The sequence below is a fragment of the Anguilla rostrata genome, chromosome 19, assembly GCF_018555375.3.
Source record: "Anguilla rostrata isolate EN2019 chromosome 19, ASM1855537v3, whole genome shotgun sequence".
In the NCBI taxonomy this organism is placed as follows: domain Eukaryota; kingdom Metazoa; phylum Chordata; class Actinopteri; order Anguilliformes; family Anguillidae; genus Anguilla; species Anguilla rostrata.
In genome coordinates this window covers 8,206,538-8,226,153 of record NC_057951.1, presented here as the reverse complement: position 1 = coordinate 8,226,153, position 19,616 = coordinate 8,206,538, and the positions used below count along the sequence as shown (strand labels likewise).

General features: G+C 51.2%; 1 protein-coding gene across 1 annotated transcript in view; it reads right to left on the bottom strand.

The window, feature by feature from the left end:
- snd1 (staphylococcal nuclease and tudor domain containing 1) overlaps positions 1-19,616 on the bottom strand; it is a 193,330-nt gene that overhangs the window by 27,930 nt on the left and 145,784 nt on the right. The window contains exon 18 of the mRNA XM_064318582.1: positions 11,112-11,253. Coding sequence (XP_064174652.1) covers positions 11,112-11,253 — 142 coding nt within the window. The remainder of the gene's footprint in view (positions 1-11,111; positions 11,254-19,616) is intronic.

Genomic DNA, 19,616 nt, shown 5'->3' with positions numbered 1-19,616 from the left:
GCCAGTTTGTGCTAATTTGACCTAAATTCTCTACTAACAATACTTGCATGATTTTTTTTGTTTGTTGTGTCACACGCACGCTTTTCTCTCTTTGATCTGTGAAATCAGAACCTCACCCCCCCGTGAATGAGAATCTGGATGTAATCAAGGGACAATGGGGCTGAATGGGGGTTGAGTGGGACCATTCACTTCCCTCTGCGGGGATGTGGTGGGGGCCGCTGTGGTGGCTGAAGTGACGGCCGACTGGGGGGCTAATTTCTGTTTCTGTGTGTCTGAGCTGCAGCTCGATGCTGAATAACATACTTCCCTTTCATTAGTCAACTACTGCGCACACGCACACACACACACACACATACACAAAGACACACACAACACAAACACAGTAATATACACACATATATATCAACACGTGTTGGTGTATGGAAAATGGCGCGCGATGTAAGCGGTAGGCGCGCGGAAATGGCGCCTAGCGCTCGGGAGCTAGCGCGGAGGCCGTCGGCGCTCCTGGCGGTTGATTCCGTATGCTGGGCGAGGCGCGGGGAATCACTGCCGCCGTTTGACTTTCAAATCGATACCCGTTTGCCGTCTGCCCGCTTCTTTCTTCTCCCACTTCGTAACGAAGTCCCCGGAACAGGATGTTTTGCTAAACCGGTCGGCGCATACGCAGTTGAACTTTTATTGAACGGAGCGAAAAAATAAATAAATAAATAGATAAATAGATAAATAAATAACGGCTCTAAAATGAGCATGCTCAAGTTGTGGCTGAGTCCTCTGTGAGTTCACTGCATAAACGCATAAAGGGAGCAAAACCTCCAGGAAACGCGGCCTCTAATTTAGACCGCCTTGCGATTTTAACAGGAAGTGGCAAGGCCGCATTAAAAGACCCCTGCCACCTGCCAAAAGCGCATTCTCCAAAAAAAAATTATAAATGAATAAATAAAGGCCTCGGAACTCTGGGAATCGCGGCGTTCCGAATGGGAGTGGCTCCGCCCGCCCGTCGATGAGGCGACGATCCGTGTGGCTGGACACACGCCCCCTCTATTTCCACCGCTAAAAGGGTTGCCGTTAACACCGCCGTGGCGTGCGGTGACAGACGGCGACGTCCCCCCCCCCAACCCGACACAAACTGATGGGAGTCGGTGCCGTGTGACCGGGGCGAACAGACCGCGGTCATTTCTCTCAGCACAGCTGCCGACAACATTTAAATACTCTGTCTAGGAAGAAGGAAAGGGGAAGGGTGGGGGTGGGGGGGCGGTTGGTAGAGAGAAAGAAAAAATCAAATGCTAGTGGCGTTCGGTACACGCCACCGATCGTTTCTCCCCCCCTCCCTCTGTGACCGTGAACCGCGAAGCTCGGAAGCGCGCGTAATATTTCGCGGAATGGCGATCGGGGGGCCTCCTGACTGAGATTTATCGGGAGAAGCCCGGGCGTGCCGGCGATGCTGGCCCTCGATTAACGCGCGCCGCTGTTCCCCCTTTGGCCTCAAAGCGAGACGCCGACATCGGGGGGAAGGGCTCTGGGGAGGCCGGAAGGGATCTTTAACATTTCGGGGCGCGAAACTGCGGTCCTGAGTCAACTCTCCTCGATTAAACACTGGCAGGGTGCCCCCCTCTCAAAATTACATCCTTGCAATTACCACAGACCTTTGCAAACACACACAGCGCAAAGTTATAAGCCTTAGCGCACCGAGCTGTGTACTGACATCTATGTGATATCTGTACCACACCTGGGGCAAACACTTTTCACATTTATTAGTCTGCTCTTTTCCTTCCCTAATTTTCAGATGTGGTCGCCAGATGTGACTCAACTTGCAATGTGTGGGCAAGAGGAGGTCCTGACGGTTTTTCTTGGAAGGATGACGTCTGAGAGGAACTTTTCAGAAGAAAAAAAAACATGCAATGGCCCCGTTTATGGCAATTTCACCACAGGTTCAGGCGAGCCCATCCTCTCACCTGGGGCTGAGGAACGCCAGGAAATAGCGGCTAAGATTACACACGACTGACGCAAAAAACAAAAAAACAAAAAAAGAAAAAAACGGCCATTTCATTAATGAAAGCCTTTTCAAGAGGGCAGGGGGAAAAAAAAAGGTATTTCGAGGAAGCTATTATAATACTTGGCTAGACGTTATGTCATTATTTTCAAAAGACAGGTGCAGCAAATTGCTGTGAAACCACAGTGCATCCAAGCTGGATTATTACTCAGGGAAGACTGCTGCAGGAGCTCTTGAACCTCAAGGGGAAGTACTCCTGGTGACAAACCCAACTCTTTCTCTTTCTTTCTTTCTTTTTCTCTTTCACGAGCTTGTAAATGCGGGTGGGGGGGGGGGCAGCCAATCAAATCCACAAGCCCCACCCAGTCAGTGCGCATCTGACGTAAACACTGTATGCATTTCTGCGGGCGGGTTTTCAAACCTTCTCGAAAAACGACCCATTTCCGCTCCTGTCTGCATAATTAACCACAGAAAAAAGAACAGCCTGAGGTAATAAACCAAAGTGACCCGCATAGTTTGTCTCGGTGACATTTTGTGTACTTAGACCACTTTGTCGCAGGCGAAACTTGACAGCCATTTTAAAATATGCGTGTTTCATCTCCGTCTAAAAACGCGGCACAAAGCGGGAAAGGGTATGGCGCTGTCAACGGCAACCGTGACCCGGGGGGCAGGGGGGGGCATTCGAACACCTGCGAGCAGCAGAGGCGGGGGGGAACGACAGGATGGTGTCGCTTGCAGGGACCTCACTGTAACCAGCGCAAGGGCATAAAGAAAATAAATTAAAAAATGCTAATTAGCAAAGTCGATTTTACCTCCCTTTTTGTCAGTCGGGAGGACAGGCCCTGCATCTGAATGGGAAGATCCAACCTCTACAAACAACTTCATGTGAAGTTGTGAGGGGAGCAAAGTTTAGAGCAGGGGCTGCCCAAACTTTCTTCCTGGAGATCTACCGTCCTTGTGGCTTTTCACTTCGAAAAAGCTCACCTCATCCAACAGCCAGTGATCTCGTTGAGCTGCTGATCAGTAGCGTCAGGTGTTAGGTGTGCCAGATTAGGGTTGGAATGAAAGGCTACAGGACGGTAGATCTCCAGGAAACGGAGCTGGACACCCCTCTGCTTTAGAGTTTCTCCAAAAGCCCGACAGCAAGCAGAAAATAACAAACTATACAACTCCTGAAGTGTGTGGGTTCTGTATTTTTTACTTTGTTCTAGAACATAATTGTTTTTGATGACTGGAACGGGTCGTAAAAGACTATCGATGCTCTGCAGCTTTTTTCTTTCTCCATCTGCACAGACGGTATTATCCAGCACTGCGTCAAGTCTGGCCTGGGAAGCTGTTCTGCACAACAGCGACTGACTGAAGAGAGTATTTTTATACTTCCTGCGCGTCGCAGCGCAATCCACGCTACCAACCTGCGTCTTTTTACTTTCCTCTTGCTGCAACAAGGAGAGGCAGACGCAGAGGCTCCCCCCCCCCCCCTTCCTGCGTCTACGTTTTTGGACTCGCCTGAAATGGTAACTATTATTTGAGATACGCGAGATTTGATATCCGCAACAGGTTTTCCATTTTCGATATATTTCTAATGGAATAGCACCCAGAACTATAAAAAAGTACAAAACGGGCTGTAAACCATATAAGGCATTACAACATTACTTTACGGTCAACTTTTTTTTTGCTCTAAAATATTTCCCAGCATCCCAATTGCCTTTTACACACAACATTGGCATCCTGGCACAATATCAGAAAGATCTGGTTCGGCTACCTCACATTCCGATTTAGCTCCACATTCCCTAAAAAAGAATCTTCTCATAAACCCTTATCACACGAATGCAGGGAGGGAATGTGATGTTTCCTTTGCAAACTTGGAGTTCAGATCTGGAAGGATTCTACTCTAAATCTTTCTCAACCGACTTCTGTTGGCCTAGTTTTTTTTATTGCTGTACCCTGACGTGTTATGTAATGCAAAAGGACCACTTTTCTTACAACCGTCGTCATCAAGGGCTTTCAAGACTAGCCTCTTCTAAGGTTTGACCGATGTGACAACATTTGTCCACAAAGTTTTGATTATGATAAAGCAAATCTTTAGATTTAGGCACAAGGTCATGGGTTCGAATCTTAGGGATTTTCTCTGTGGAGTTTTCCTGTTCTCCCCATGTGGGTTTCCTCCAGGTCCTCTGGTTCCCCTCCACAGTCCAAAGACATGCAGGTAGGCTAACTGTAGACTCTAATTAGGCCGCATGTATGAGTGTGTCAGTGAAAGGTGTGTGTGCCCTGCGTTGAATCGGGGACCTGTCCAGGGTGCATATTCCTGCCTCTCTTCCCAATGCATGCTGGGATAGGCTCCAGGCCCCCCTCACCCCTGACCAGGAATAAGCGGGTTAGGTAATGGACGGACGGATGGATTTATATTTATGTTCTCTCTACGGCGTGCGTGGCGACCGCAGAGGGGAAAAACCCTCTCACCATGTAAAATACACAGCCGCGGAACAAGTGCCACTTCATACTCAATGGCTCACATAATGCACCCACTTCATGAGCACATTCAGGCTCTCCATGAGCCACAGCTGAGGGGATTTCTCCCGCAACCTGGCCACCCTGTTCTCCAGATCTGATATTACATTGCTGCTAGGCTTACTTACAATACCTGGCGGTATTTGGCCTGGCATATTCAAGATCTTGCATTCACAATTTTCATTAAATAGGAGTTACCACCCAATGCAAATGCTACTGCTGAATAGCTAATGCTGAATAATAATAATAATAATAATAATAATAAAAAGAAGACAACAAAGAAAGATATTATGTATCTGCTTAAATTCTCAGGCACAAATTTCAGCTAAAAGGTACCGAGGTTAAAAAAAATAAAAATAAAAACCACACTCCAGTAAGACTACAAAGAGGTCTAAATATTCACAAATGAGCGAATGTTAACCTCTCCACTGGGCCCGCGAGAAGCACTCGAGCTAAGGCCAATCGCAGAGAGCCGTAATTAAAGTTCAAATGTGTTTTAAGAATGGAGTGCGGAGTGTTTCCCCTGGGGGGGGGGGGGGGGGGCGAACGCTACGGCGTCTGGAGGGAAGCGGTGAGAATTAAAGCCGGGTACGGACGCGACTCTTCTCGAGAAAAAAAACAAAAAAAAAAAACAGCGAATTTGCCGGTGTCGGCCGAATTAAACTGGTGAATCGATGACGGGGCGGAGAGAGCATTATTTTCTCTTGCGTTCGGCGATTCGCGCATTAGCATACGCTATCGTGCACAGGCCCGTGTTCTTTTAATTACACTCTGACATCTGATGAGGAGAAACTACCAAAACTACAAATTGAGAGATAAAATCTGATTAGGTACACAGAATGCGTTATCGTTCCCTAATATGAATTAAAGTGCTATCTTTTGTGTATGTAATAAGTCCCCCTATTTGCATTTAAATGGCACTTCTAAACAAAGATTATTCAAAACACTTCAAACACGTTTATTGTTTTTCGTCTTGTTATTTCTTCATTATTATTTTTTTTTTTAGAAATGCAACAAACGTCATTTCCCCGCTTAATAAAAAAGGATGTTTTGCACGATGAGCAACATCCATCACAGGCATCCGTAACCGCGACGTGCAATACCTTCGCCTTCCCTTTGTTCAGTCAAACTCAAAAAATAAATAAACAAAAATAAAGTCTTCGCCAGAAAAATCATTTATGTTGAGGCTTTTTTTTTTTTTCCTCCCCCAACCTGACATCAAATCAATGGGATGGTAAGCGGAGGAGTGTCGATCAGCATTAGTCCTGATGTATCGCTGTCCCAGGCTCCCCCTGCCCCCCCTGCTCCCCCCCCCCCCCCGAAAACCTTCAAGAACCCTCATTGCATTTCACTCCAGAAATATCAGTGTGAAGACGACCCTTAAATGGATAAATAAAACACAAGTGCATTTGATAAGAGGCAGTTCGGTTCTCCATGGGTCTGTGTGAATCTTTCCAGAAGGGGGGTGAGGGGGGGTTGGGAGGGGGGTCAGCGGCCTATTTTCTCAGCGGCGCTCGTGCCGTTTGAGCCGGGAGAAGGGGGGGGCGGGGGGGCCCGGCGGAGGGGGGGGCAGATTTGTGACGGCGGTGCCGCCCCCGAAGCGCGTCCCCCGTGCACCGGGGTTATTAATTTGGCTGGAGGACCTCATTACACGGGTGGCCGTGCTATCGACCTGCTCCTACCTTACGGGGACGGAATGAAAGGATGCAGCCAAATCTTCTTCCACCCCCCCACCCTCCCCACTACCTGCTGGAACCCGACGTGTTTTACTTTGTTCGCATTCATTTATTTTTGTTCCATCTTGGCTTGCGCGTCCCTAAACCCGACACCTCCCCCCCGCACCCCCCCGCCCGACCCGAATATATTGCGGGCGCCCGATGCGATGTCGCTCCTGCCGAACCGTAAGCCTCCAGCTACGAGCAGATTGCGTGGGGGGGGGGCGGGGGGGGGGGGGAATGAATGCGCAGTTCTCAGAGCGCTTATGGTTTTACCCCACAGCTGCCTGAATAGACGCAATCATTTTGAAAAGAGGGAGCGAGGTGACTGCAATGGGCGCCCATGCGCACGTTCGTCTGAGCGACACGACGCACGCGGCTCTTACGGGTCACGTAGCCATTGTGATGCGCGGTGATGCCGCTTTCACAGATCGCCAGGGGCGACGCTCGCCGTAATTTTATGGATGTCGCCCTGAAACGGAACGGAGTTTGAGCTTGAATTCATTTACGCGCCGTTTCTCCGAGCCTATTTGCTGTCATTTTGCCCATGTTTACTATTCATGCAAATGTGATATCTATGCAATACGCGACTTTGGATGAACTTGGTTTCCAAAAAAGATAACTGGATAATTAGAACGCAGCCCTCAGTGAGACGCGTGATCATACAGGCGTTAAGCAGCACTGAGTTACAGACAGACGCGGCGTTCTGAAAAGCCTTCTTGGCTACGAGCGATAACAGGCGATCGCGGGTCGTTTCCACGGCGTTAGGTCACACTCGTCGCGAGCCGAGGGGTACGAAACGATTCGGGGGTTCGTAAAACTCGCAAAACGTGACGCGGAGATGGAGCGCATTCAATAACCCGGGAGGGGGGAGTGCGGGGGGACAAGGGGGGGGGGCATTTCCCCGGCATGCCTACGAGGACGCTACATAGCGGGGCTACAGTAAAACTAGGTCATGTGACTCGCGAATACGCGGCTTTATTGAGCTAAACGGGTTTTAAATGTCCTCGCAGTTCTACATTCTGAATTTAAATCGAGCAGAAAGACGGTTGGCTTGCGCAGACCCGCCGCACGTTCCGTCTATTATGCTCATCATAATAGAGAATGTGAGATAAGGCTCGGAGTGTTCCCTTTATCTGAATGGGCCTATTGTCACTGGCATAGGAACGCATGCGGTGAAAACATGTTTGTGTACACTAGCAGTGCATGTAGGCACACGTGTATAAACACACACACACACACACACACACACAATCGGCCAATTAACACACTATAAAACAAAACAAAATCCCCGACCTTCGTGTTTTGGGGGAAAGAGCATCTTATCTTTTGCAGGCCGTGGAATTTGCTTGTTAGACAAGTCTCTCGCACTCCCCCCTCGCTCTCTCAGGAAAAGGAATCGCGACAACGTGCCAAGATCCAATCTAGCGGCGAGCCCTTAACTTTTTGTTAATAAATGTAAGTGCTCAATTTTCTTTCTTAAAATTTCTTAGCGGTATTTCTTTTTGACGTTTTTATTTCATCACCAGCCATGCACACTTTGTAATTTACAGTGTGCGAAAGTAAGACGGATGAATTGGAGAAAACGCGCGCTCTGATTGGACGCCGAGATGTAAGGGCGGGGGCCAGTCGGGGCCCTGGCCGCGGGCGCCCGTGTGAAACCGGTACGCTTCGTGGGCGGCCGAACCGACGCAGCCGCCGTGAAGGACGCAGAAAGGAACTGAGCTCGCGGCGCGGGCGACGGCGCCTGTCGCTACGGGAGACGGAGGCCGCGGGTCCCTTCGGAAAACGAAGGGAGCGTATCGGGCGCTACGAGGCGAGCGGACGCACACCGACGCGGGGAACAGAAGCGGGGCGGGGGGGGAGCTCGCGCTCGTGTGGCAGAGGACCCGCTAACTGCAATTTCACGGTTGGCCGGCCGGCGCGCTCCACCAGCAGGGCCCGCTGGCGGCTACGCCACCCCCGCCGTATGGCGCCGCGGAGCCGGGCACAGTGCAGCCAAGGGCAGCTAATTAGCGGGCAGATGCAGGGGCACGCAACGACATCCCACAATGCACTGTGTTTGTGTGTGTGCCTGTGTGTGCGCGCGTGTGTGTGCCTGTGTGGGTGTGCGTGTGCATGTGTACATGTGTGTGTGTGTGTGTGTGTGTGTGTGTGTGCCTGTGTGTGTGTGTTTGAGTGTGTGTGCGCCTGAGTGTGTGTGAGTATGTGTATGTGTGTGTGTGTGTATGCGTGCGCACGCGTCTGTGTGTGTGTACGCATGTGTGTGTGTCTGTGTGTGTGTACGCATGTGAGTGTGCGCGCACATGTCTGTGTGTGTGTACGCATGTGAGTGTGCGCGCACATGTCTGTGTGTGTGTACGCATGTGAGTGTGCGCGCACATGTCTGTGTGTGTGTCTGTGTGTGTGTACGCACGTGTCTGTGTGTGTGTACGCATGAGTCTGAATACAGACAGAATCCCCGTTCAGCTTCATTGTTTTAGATTTTTCCCTCTGCCCTCAGGGAGCGGTGATGTCACTGTCAATGACCTATCGAGCCGTTCTATGGGAAAAAAACAAACTGTCTCTCATTTGCATGGATATTGCGGGACATGAGTGCTTGCCAAGCGAGGGACAGGCCATTATAACACTTCTCTTTGCTGACGGTCCATTACCTGCAACTATAAAACACAGCGTTTTACAAAACCCGATAATACGCGTCCTGTGTGCCGATTGGTCAACAGGCTTTCCGAGCAGCGTCAATATTCAGCGTAGCCAGCACGGCTAAACACAATGTTCAAACACCATCAATATGGCTGCTGGTGAACCGAACATCACCGATTGCTAAACCTTTTTCTTTTTTTTTTTTTTAAAGCACTCATCCTAAATAAAAAATGAGACTAGCATAACATCAGTCTTCAACGTGGACAATCCTGTGCGTCAGTTATTGGCGGACATATAAGAAAATTCACTTCACAACTACAAAGAGCGAAATGATCAAGATTCTGCGTGAAGGCTAGCTAAATTCATAATTGGAACTATTTTTGCTTGGTGACCTAAATAACTTTAGCTTGCAGAAGGACACGCACCTTATGTCCTTACGGTTACATTTCCCCATTTAAAATGATACATTGGCCTACTTTTACAAGCCTATAGGAAACTCAGTGGATGGACCCATTTTAAAAACAGTGTTTTTATCTGATTCTCTAATATACTGGATGTCTGCATGCTGAGGGTGCTGCAGTCAACACTGGTTCTACCTCCATGTGATTTAAGCGTAGACGGATGGCACTGCCACGAGTCCTGCAAATGCATATTATTACCTGTTAGGACTGCAGCAGTGGCCGAGCTCTCTCTGTGTGTCAGGAGGTTTGATTCAGTGGAATAGGAGGTCAGCTCAGCGCTTTGAAAAGGGAGGGAACTGCTAACTTCGCTCCGCGAGGAGAAGCCAAACTGTGTGTGTGCGCATGCCTGTGTGAGCCCTGTGTGTGTGTGAGCCCTGTGTGTGTAGGTGCGTGGACGTGTGTGTGTGTCCTGTGTGTGTGTGTGTGTGCGTGTGCGTGTGTGGATGTGTGTGTGTCCTGTGTGTGTGTGTGTGTGTGCGTGAGTGTACGCCATGTTGTGTGTGTGTGCGTGCACGTGTGTCCAGCTCGCCCACTCTATGCCTTTGTCCTCTTTATGCGAGCACTGGCCCCTCCCACTCCTACCCAGACCCCCCAGCAGCGTGTGACTAAAGGGCACCGAGGGCTCTCTGCGCGGTCACCAGTGGTCCGCTTCACAATTAGCAATTAACATTTAAGGCCTCTCTGCGGGCTGGAATTCATTTTCCGAAAGTCAAAATGTTTTTTCGGACACGAAACCAACCACCCCCCTCCACCCCCCGAAGGACAGTGTTCAGTTGGATGTACGGGGCAAATTTAGAGGTCTGCACGAGGGCGAAAGGAACATGTTCCGCTCGGTGAGTCCAGCCAGACACTCCCCCCCCCCCCCGCTCCCCGAGGTGAATGTGTGACAGATCGTCCCCCAGGAGCCTGTTCTAACAGAGGGCATCGCCCGGCAGGAACTCCAAAGGACCGAACGTGCCCGGGAACCGCACGTGCTTCCTGTGGGAGGACTAATTAAGCAACCTCTCTGAATTCAAACGGAGCAATATGGATCTTTTTTTTTTACATATAACTGGCCACTCCTCCTGGCCTTCGGAAAAGGGAGGGGGTGGGGCTTCTGTCCTTCGCAAAGCCCAGAACAAGAAACCGAAGCAAGGGTCACGCCCAAGTGAAGATGGCCGCCTCTCATTAGCCCCTGTTTTTTTTTTTGTGTTTTTTTTTTTGTTTTGTATTGTCTTTACTACATATCGTTTTTTTGCACACCAGACACTAACGAGCATCTGATAGACAAACAAGCCCCGTTTGAATGCACGTTTAATTACTTCTGCTGTCAATACGAACGCATTAGGCGGCTGAGAGGCACGTTATTTACGGGACTGGAGTAACCGGAGGGCTGCGGGGTTGAATCCTGGGTGAGGCACAGCTGCTGTTCTCACACACGGCTACAAGACGTGGGCAGTGAGTCAGACGTCACGTATGTAGGTTAGCCCGGATAAAGGCTCAGCTAAGAAAATCAGCAGAGTTGAGAGTGCTGTTACGAATAAATATTTTTTAATTTAAAATGTAATTTTAAATGTAGCACTAAAGAGTCAGAATTAAATCTGTATTGTAGGTTTAGAGCAGTGCAAGATAATGTTAAATACATTAAAATTAATAAGATACCTTGAGAAAAGAGAGGGAGTGAGTAACGCTTGACATTTCGACGAGAGGCGGGAGACCGGAATGATTCACGCGATTCTGCGAACTCTGAGGAAGCGTGTCGGGGGGGTTTTCCGACCGGGGAATGTTCCGGAAGGTCACGCCGCTGCTCACCCGTCTCGACGTCCTGGGTGTAGAAGTGCAGGGCGTCCGTGATCTCCGTCACGTACACGCACCGGTAGTTGGCCACCCGCTCCTTCTCCTCCATCACCGGCACCACCTCCTCCACCGGCTTCTCCTCGTAATTGGCCCAGACCTGTCACATGGTCACAGAAGGGGGGGGGGGGGAACAACGTGAGGCTGAGTCAAGGCTCCAGCCTTAGGGGGTTATGCACCTCATCAGGGGCACGCTACAGCACATCATCCTCAGCGTTCATTAGCCCACTGAAGAGCATGTTTTCTGGAAGGTTCAGTGTTCTAGAACTCCATTGTTATCAAGTACCAGCAGTGATTGTTCTAATGACACATCTGTGATGTCACACCTGAAAGGGTTACTGAAGTGGCCGGAGGAGTCTTAATGCACACTGACTAAACTCGGCACGCCACTCGCTGGTCCCAAGCCAAGTAATTACCTGGAAGTGTTCAGCACAACGGCGTGACACCGATGGCCAAAAAAGTGCAAGCGTCCTCCTATACACCCCGAGCCCCAGAGAATTATGGACGCGCGCACGGGGGTAAATGCCGTGGCCACCGGTCGGACCCGGAGGTGGGCGACTCGGGGAATATTTTCTGGATGGCATTCAAAAATAAATTGATTTAAAACCGGCGTGACATTTAATTAATTAGGCTCCATTAAATATCTCTGAAACGGTTGGAGGTGCGCGGGGGGGACGGGTCGGCGAGCGGGCGATGGGAAGCTGCTCGCTCGCTAGCTGGTGCCCGTGCCCTCCTCGGGGAGAGGCTGGCGGCTCCGGCGGGCAGGCGGGCGGGCACACGTCCGTCTGGATGCTGCGGAGGGGTTATATTTCTGCACGGGTGCCCAGGGAGGGCACAAACAGGCCATGCCACCCGGCACTGTGTAAAGACTCATTAGGGCTGTGGCAGCTGATTGCCCTGCCACTGGGTACGAAAGAATGGGTGCGTGTATACACGTGTACCATGCATGTATGCATGCATGCATTGTACGCATGTACGATATGTATGTATGTATATACTGTGTATGTATGTATGTATGTACTGCATGTATCTAGCCTATGTACATACTGTATGTATGTATGTACTGCATGTACGTACGTATAGTATATATGTATTATATGTATGTACTGTATGCACGTATGTATGTATACATTGTGGGTATGTATGCATGTATGCACATACTGTACTGTACGTGCGAACGAATGTAGGGCACTGTTGTGGGACCGTTCTACTAGTATTTCTTGGCCAGCCATCACCCCCTCCTCTTCCTCTTCCTGGTCCCATTTTCTCTAAAGGGGTGGCGGGGTGCAGCGTACCGTTCGGGGGGAACTGGGCCTGTAACTCAGAGGATTTCGGCTCTATTCCCAGGTGGGCTGCAGTACCCGAGTGAGCCACTCACTGTGAACAGCGTCAGTAAATATCCCACCGTGATAAACTGACCGCACGTACAGGAAGGGGTAAGAGCGACTGTTAAAACGCCACAAGTGCACTGAAAGGCACTATCATTTATTAACATACACAACAGGAACACACGTTTTATTTGCATGCAAATGGAATCTGCACTTGAAGTCAGCTTTGGAGATCAAAAAAAAAAAAAAAAAAAAAAGACAATAGAATTACAGAAAGAAAATAAAAAAAGGAAAATATTGCGGCTGTACCCTCCGGAAGTGCCGAATGTTACCCAGAACGGCCCGCCGACACCGGGCTCTGTGATTTTGGTGGGTGAAAGCGCGGCCGGCTAAGTACACGATGTAAAACATCTCCAGGATTACAGCGGTGTCAGAACCACCCGTTATATTTTTCTTTTACATCGGTCCGCAAAAGCCGCGCTCAAATCGGAGAGGCTCGGGGGCGTAAGGGGGTGATACTGGGGCAAAGATACCGAACCGCAAGGTTGATGAGAAACTAAATTTAACCGCCCCTTCGAATTTCGCCTCCGCGTCCGTCCGCCGTCTCGTCAATCTGGCAAAACAACCGTGCGGGGAGAGAGAGAGAGAGAGAGAGAGAGACTCCCGCTCGCGACTCTGAGTTTCTGAGTTTCTTTCGAACATTGCCCGGCTGAAAGAGGAACATTTTTTCGAATTCCTGTGTTTCAGAAAGGACAAACAGAACCCAAAAAACGCAATTATTTCTCTGCTGTTTTTTCCCCCCCGACACTGACGTTGGATTCTCGGGGGGGGAAATAACCCTTGTTAAAAAGCGCAGGCAACGCGGTTTAAATTCGCTCCCTGCGTGGGACCCCCCCAGTCGAAGCCTCTCTCCGTCACGGAAGCCCCCCCTCCGCCCCGTCCTCCGTCGGACCGAACGAGGCGAAACCGTGACCCAAATAACGCGGCCCTCAGCAAGCTTTTTATTTTTTGCATAATTCATTACATAACCGCACAGGGGGGGAAAATACTGACGCTTAGGCCATAAATCAACATTCTGCGCCCATGCCCACACACACTCATTACCGGGGCCGTCGTTCCCGCGCACGGCCTGTAATGAACGCATTCAGCGGCGGGAACAATGCCGCCATTGCGCGGGTCATTATGAAACATCTTTTCCTTTTTTTTTCTTTTTCTTTTTTTTCACTCGCTTAAATGTGTGCGCCTTTCATCCGCATTTGCCGATACAAATGTATGAATGAAACGGCGAAGGGGAAAGAACGCAGAGACGAGGCGAAGCGACTCGGTTCAGCGCAGGTGAATCACACACACACACACACGCGCACACGCACACACACACACTCACACGCACATGCGCACGCACGCGCACACACACACACACACACACACGCGCACACACACGCGCACACACACGCGCACACACACGCACACACACGCGCACACACACGCACACACACGCGCACACACGCACACACACACTCGCACACGCACACGCACACGCACACGCACACGCACACGCACACGCACACGCACACGCACACACACACACACACACACACACACAGCACTGAGCTACCGCTACACACTGAACAGTGACATCACTAGAAAGGGCCGGTTGAGCCAGGGAGAGCACAGAGGGCTCTGTCGCCTCAGGTATTGGAGAAGCTCTGGGGGTCAGACCAGCCGCCCTCCCGGAGCTGCAGGGGGTCAGCTCAGAGTGTTTGGGGTTTGGGGCGGCGACAGGCTTCCGTAGCGGAGGCCTCAAACAGGGGGCGTGGCCTCTGAGAAGGTCACGCGGAAGGGACGGCCGCCGGAGAGACTCAACGCCGACTTTTCCCCTTCTTCGCTCAGTACACAGTACATCCCCCCCTTGGTATTTCATCTGAACATTTATTACACAGCGGGGAATAAAAGGGTGGGGGGGGGGTAAAAAAAAGACTGCAGCCATTTTCTCTCTTCGCTAACGCGCAGCGAGCTCTCGGCTGGAGTTCCGCGGGGGGGCGCTTTGTGGAACGGGACAAATTAAGGGGCGCGAGCGGGACCTCTCCCCTCGCTCGTTTAGCGCACCCCGCGGTCGCCGACGGCGACGGGCGCGTGTTGCAACGCCGGGCGTCCTCGTTAGCGGGGAGGGCCGATTTGGGCACTATTAGCCGCCGCAGAGGTGGAGGGGCTGTTTGTGTACCTCCTCGAGACGGACGGGCACGGCTCTGATTGGTTCAGCTGAAGTGAGCGTGTAAGTCCGGAGCTACCTCAGCAGGCTGCTGACAGGAAGTCCGCCTCCAGTCTTTCTGGACTATGTGGTGGCAACGCAGTACATATCAAGGTTATAATTTAGTAGTGCAAGGTCATCCTTTTATTTATTTTTTTTTAATATAAAAAGGGTGATGCATTTTCAGGTCGTGTTCCTGTTAGCTTTGCGAATACGTTCCGCTAGACCTGCGAAGCTCTGGAGGCCCGTCACCTTGGAGATGATGTAGGTGACGGGTGATGGCCGGGGGGTGGGGGCTGTGCTGCTCTTGACCAGGTCAAAACTTTGGGTTTGGCGTTTGGTGGGGGGGGGGATGGGGAGTGTCCTCTGTGTGACATCATATCACACGGGGAAGCTCCGCCAACAGGCATTAGGAGTGGAGATACTGAACCCAGAAGCGGAACGCGGGAATAAAAAACTGAGGAGGAATGCAAATTGAATCTATCCCGGGAATAAAAACTCAGCAGGAGGAGAAAAGAAAGAAGAGAAAAGTACTTAGAGCTGCATTCTCATGCCCGAGCCTCGCTTTCCTTTTGGATTTTACTATCCTAGCTGCTCCGGTGTGAGAAAACTTGATTAGCCATATCTCCCACGCCCCCCCCCCCCGCCCCCCGCCCCCCGAATCTCCGCCCTCTCTAATGGCAGGCTAATTGGCCAAGTGCATGCTTGGAGGAAGTGGGCGGGACTCCAGTCATGGAGATGATAATGTAGCCTTACGTGCGGGGGCCCCTTTCTATAGGTCGACCTCTTGCAGACGGGGGGGGGCCAGGGCGACAGTGAGGGAAGTCTGGGGAAATGCTCTCTCTCTCTCTCTCTCCTCTCTCTCTCTCGCTCTCTCTCCAGCCCTAATGAAGTTTAGCTGGGACGAGGAGGAGTGAGACGAAGTGTGGCAAGAAAGTGGTGGCGGAGGTTTCTGCCGCAAATGGGAGAGCCCCCCCCCTGCGGTGTATTAATTTAGGTCCCCCCACTGTGCCCCAGATGTACCCTAACGCGCCACCGCTCCCCCCCCCCCAAACCCTGTCCCATATGTGAGGAAAGTGGAGGCATAGGGGGTGGGGGTGGGGGGGCAGGTTTGCTGAGGCTTCGGGGGGATTGGATCGCAGGCGCGGGGGCCCGGTGCGGCGTGGGCGCTCCTGTTGCCGGGCGGGGCCCGGCGTGAGTGACAGCGCACCTGAGAGGCGGCGACCGCGAAGAGGCTAGAGGCGGCGGCACGGATGGCGGGGGTGGGGGGGGGCGGCGGGGGGGCTGGTGGCGGGGAGCGGAGATGACACGATGCTCTTTGCAGCCGAGCGAAGCGTGCCTCTCGGGGCGCCGCGCGGGCGGGGGGGAGGGGGGGGGGGTTGTGGGGGGGTCTCCGCCCGGCCGCCAGTCACCCGCTGAAGGACGTTTTTTTCTTCTCTTCTCTATTTTTTCCTGCCGGAATTGAGGCAAACCGCTCCTGACACCGGATTCGCATGGTGACAGACACCCGGACTGAGGGGCCGGGGCCCTCTTAGCGGTGCAGAGCGCAGAGTTCAGCGCACAGAGGACACGCCGTACTGTTTCAGCGCCCCCCCCGACCGCCCCTCGCTCAAAAAGCGCAGCGTCGACGGCGAGGTCGAGGCCGAGGATTTCCAGGTGAATTCCTCTGGTATCGGTGCCACGGTTCAGATTTTTGGTTTGGTACAGTACTTTGCCGAAGGCTACAACGGTCACGTGCACGCTGAGGGACGAGGCGACGAATCACAGGGATTTCATGACATCCGGCTCAAACGTTCAACAGCGGACGCACCGACACGTCTAAAAGAGACAGAGCCCAAATTTCACGGATGGCAAGGATGGTTCCAGCAACCAGAACAAAAAAAAAACCAAACGGGCCTAAGATCATCTTAACGCTGGAGAACTTCTATTCTCATTCTATTTATTCTTCCACGGCTGGAAAAATAAAAAAATCAATGGTCATTTTCTTTAGTAAATAATGGCGCGGGACCTTCGGCGAAGCAGGCCGGTATTACAGGAGCATAACACACAAATAATACGCATTCACAGAGAGTCCACATCGCTACCAAGAAGAGAACGAAGAGCCATCCAGCCCGCTAGCTCCACGAGGCTTCATCATAAACTTCATAAGATCCGGGCATTGAACGCAAAGCCTTCTCAGCCAGGCCAATACACTCAGCTCAATGGCCACCAACAACACGGGCTCTCCATGCACTTCAGCATCTTTTGTTAACTATATTTTTTATTCATCTCTTTTCAGAGAGGGCCGGAAAGGTAATATGCGTTTCCGCAGACTGTCTGAGGACCGCGCTCGGTCCCTCGGTTCTCCGCGGCGACCCTAAAACTCGAGCGGCGGGTGTTTAACGCACGTGTTTGGGGGCCGGTTCGCCGGTCGCATCCGGAGCGAACGCGAAAAACCCGCGACGTTGATCGGTTTTCATCAGAAGGACGGACGCCGCGCCGCGGGACGTTAGCGGCGTTAGCGCGCGAACCCGACGTTTCCTCCCGCTGAGCTCCGGCGCTGGAGCGGGTAGGCTCGATCGGGGGCGTCGGTTCGGCGACTCAGACTGTCGTACGACGGAGCGATAGAGGGCGTTACGTCGAGACGGAACGCCGTTCGGAAGCGCGGGATTGGCCTCCGCGCGCGCCATGGCGACCCCCGACACCGCTCCTCCATTGGCTCGCTCGTTACTGGCTCCGTCGACCCACTCTCTCAGGTATCCATGTTCAAAATAAACTGTCACTTAGGGCCTCCTTGTAAAACAGATATCAATCTCAATGCTTTTCCTGATAAAATAAAAGGAATCAAATAAAAGAAAAAATAAAATACATTTAATATTTTCTTCATTAGATGTGCTAATGGGTGTGCTGTATTACGCATTATGTAGTAGTATTTGTTTTATATAAAAACCAAACGTTTAATATAACTCTGGTTTCCAGAGTGAGCCAAGTAAATTAACAAAGTAAGCTATATTTGTAGAGGTCTAAAAATATGCCTCACCTGAGATACAATGGATTTTCTGAGTAATCTATTCAAAACGAATACAGCTATTATAGATCATTTGGAACACCTTATGCTCACAGGTACAGCTTGTACTTTCAGGCAAACATATTAATGAAACAAAGTATCAAAATAAAAAATAAAAAACCTCACTGTAGCTTCGAAACCTCTCGTGATAAGTGTTTTTTTCCCCCTTCCATCATCCATTTAGAGATGATATACTCTTGACGGTCCGTCCGTGTCGAAAGCGTGATTATTCTTCCACAGAACCGCACTGAATTGAGGCTAACGGTTAGCACGGGCCCAAGCGCGGTGAATCAGTCGAATCAGACAGACATTAAATAAGGTGTGGGCTGCTCAGGAGGCATCTGGTCCGGGGGGGGGGGGGGGCAATCTCCTTGAGGAGCCCTACTGCTGATTGGTGGAGAAGGCTGTTAAGCGATATCCATTTTGCGGGGGTAGGGAGGTAGGGGGGGCGCAGGGGTGCGGGGCCGAGAGCAGCGAGATGGAAGGAGATTGCCCTTCATTACATCTGCAATGCATTGTGGGAAGACGGGGGTGTGAGAGTCGCCGGGCCTGTTCGGGGTGCGAAATGGGGGTCTCCGCTGCCAAGGCTGGGAGGGTCAGGTCTCTGGGGGAGGGGGGGGGGCGCACATCGGCCATTTATTTCTGATTAGGGCCGTGATCCTGGGAGGGGAGGGGCGGGGAGCCGCCTCCCCTCGCCACGCCGATGTACGCGCCGACGCCGCACAGAACACGCCGGAAACTGCGGATGCACTCAACTGCTTCGAGGAACGACACTGTGCCCCTGCTGGACTGCAAAATAAATAAATAAATAAACGTTGCGGTCATAAAACTCCAGTAAATGCAAGTGACACTCCAGGACATTAACCCCGTGTGTAGAGAGGTGGGGGGAAAAAAACGAGGAATATCCTGGTGATTTAAGACTCCACAACATTAGCATTCAAGTCCGGACCTCTCTCCATCACGTTATATATATATATGCGGTGCATGAGTGCTCCGCTCTTGGAACGGCTTCCCAGCCCTGTAAACATGAGGGCTCTAAAAAAAAAAAAAAAAAAAAAGGCTCTTCGCGTTTTTCAGGAAGGGGGAGGGGCTAGGGGGCAAAGTTCACGCAGAGGTGCTTAGCAGCACCGCTTTTTATTGCAACGCAGCAAAAAAAGCATCAGCGAATTCAAAATGGAGACCTCAGAGGTTATCTCCAGAGTGGTGGAGGGGTGAAAGAAATATACCGCGGCTGCGCTAACCGAGAGCCAAAATGGAAACCTCACAGGTTATCTGTAGTGAGGTAGAGGGTGGAAAGAAGTACATTACGGCTGCTCTGACTAAGAGCCAAAATGGAAACCTCACAGGTTATCTGTAGTGAGGTAGAGGGTGGAAAGAAGTACATTACGGCTGCACTAACTAAGAGCCAAAATGTAAACCTCACAGGTTATCTGTAGTGAGGTAGAGGGTGGAAAGAAGTACATTACGGCTGCTCTGACTAAGAGCCAAAATGGAAACCTCACAGGTTATCTGTAGTGAGGTAGAGGGTGGAAAGAAGTACATTACGGCTGCTCTGACTAAGAGCCAAAATGGAAACCTCACAGGTTATCTGTAGTGAGGTAGAGGGTGGAAAGAAGTACATTACGGCTGCACTAACTAAGAGCCAAAATGTAAACCTCACAGGTTATCTGTAGTGAGGTAGAGGGTGGAAAGAAGTACATTACGGCTGCTCTGACTAAGAGCCAAAATGGAAACCTCACAGGTTATCTGTAGTGAGGTAGAGGGTGGAAAGAAGTACATTACGGCTGCACTAACTAAGAGCCAAAATGGAAACCTCACAGGTTATCTGTAGTGAGGTAGAG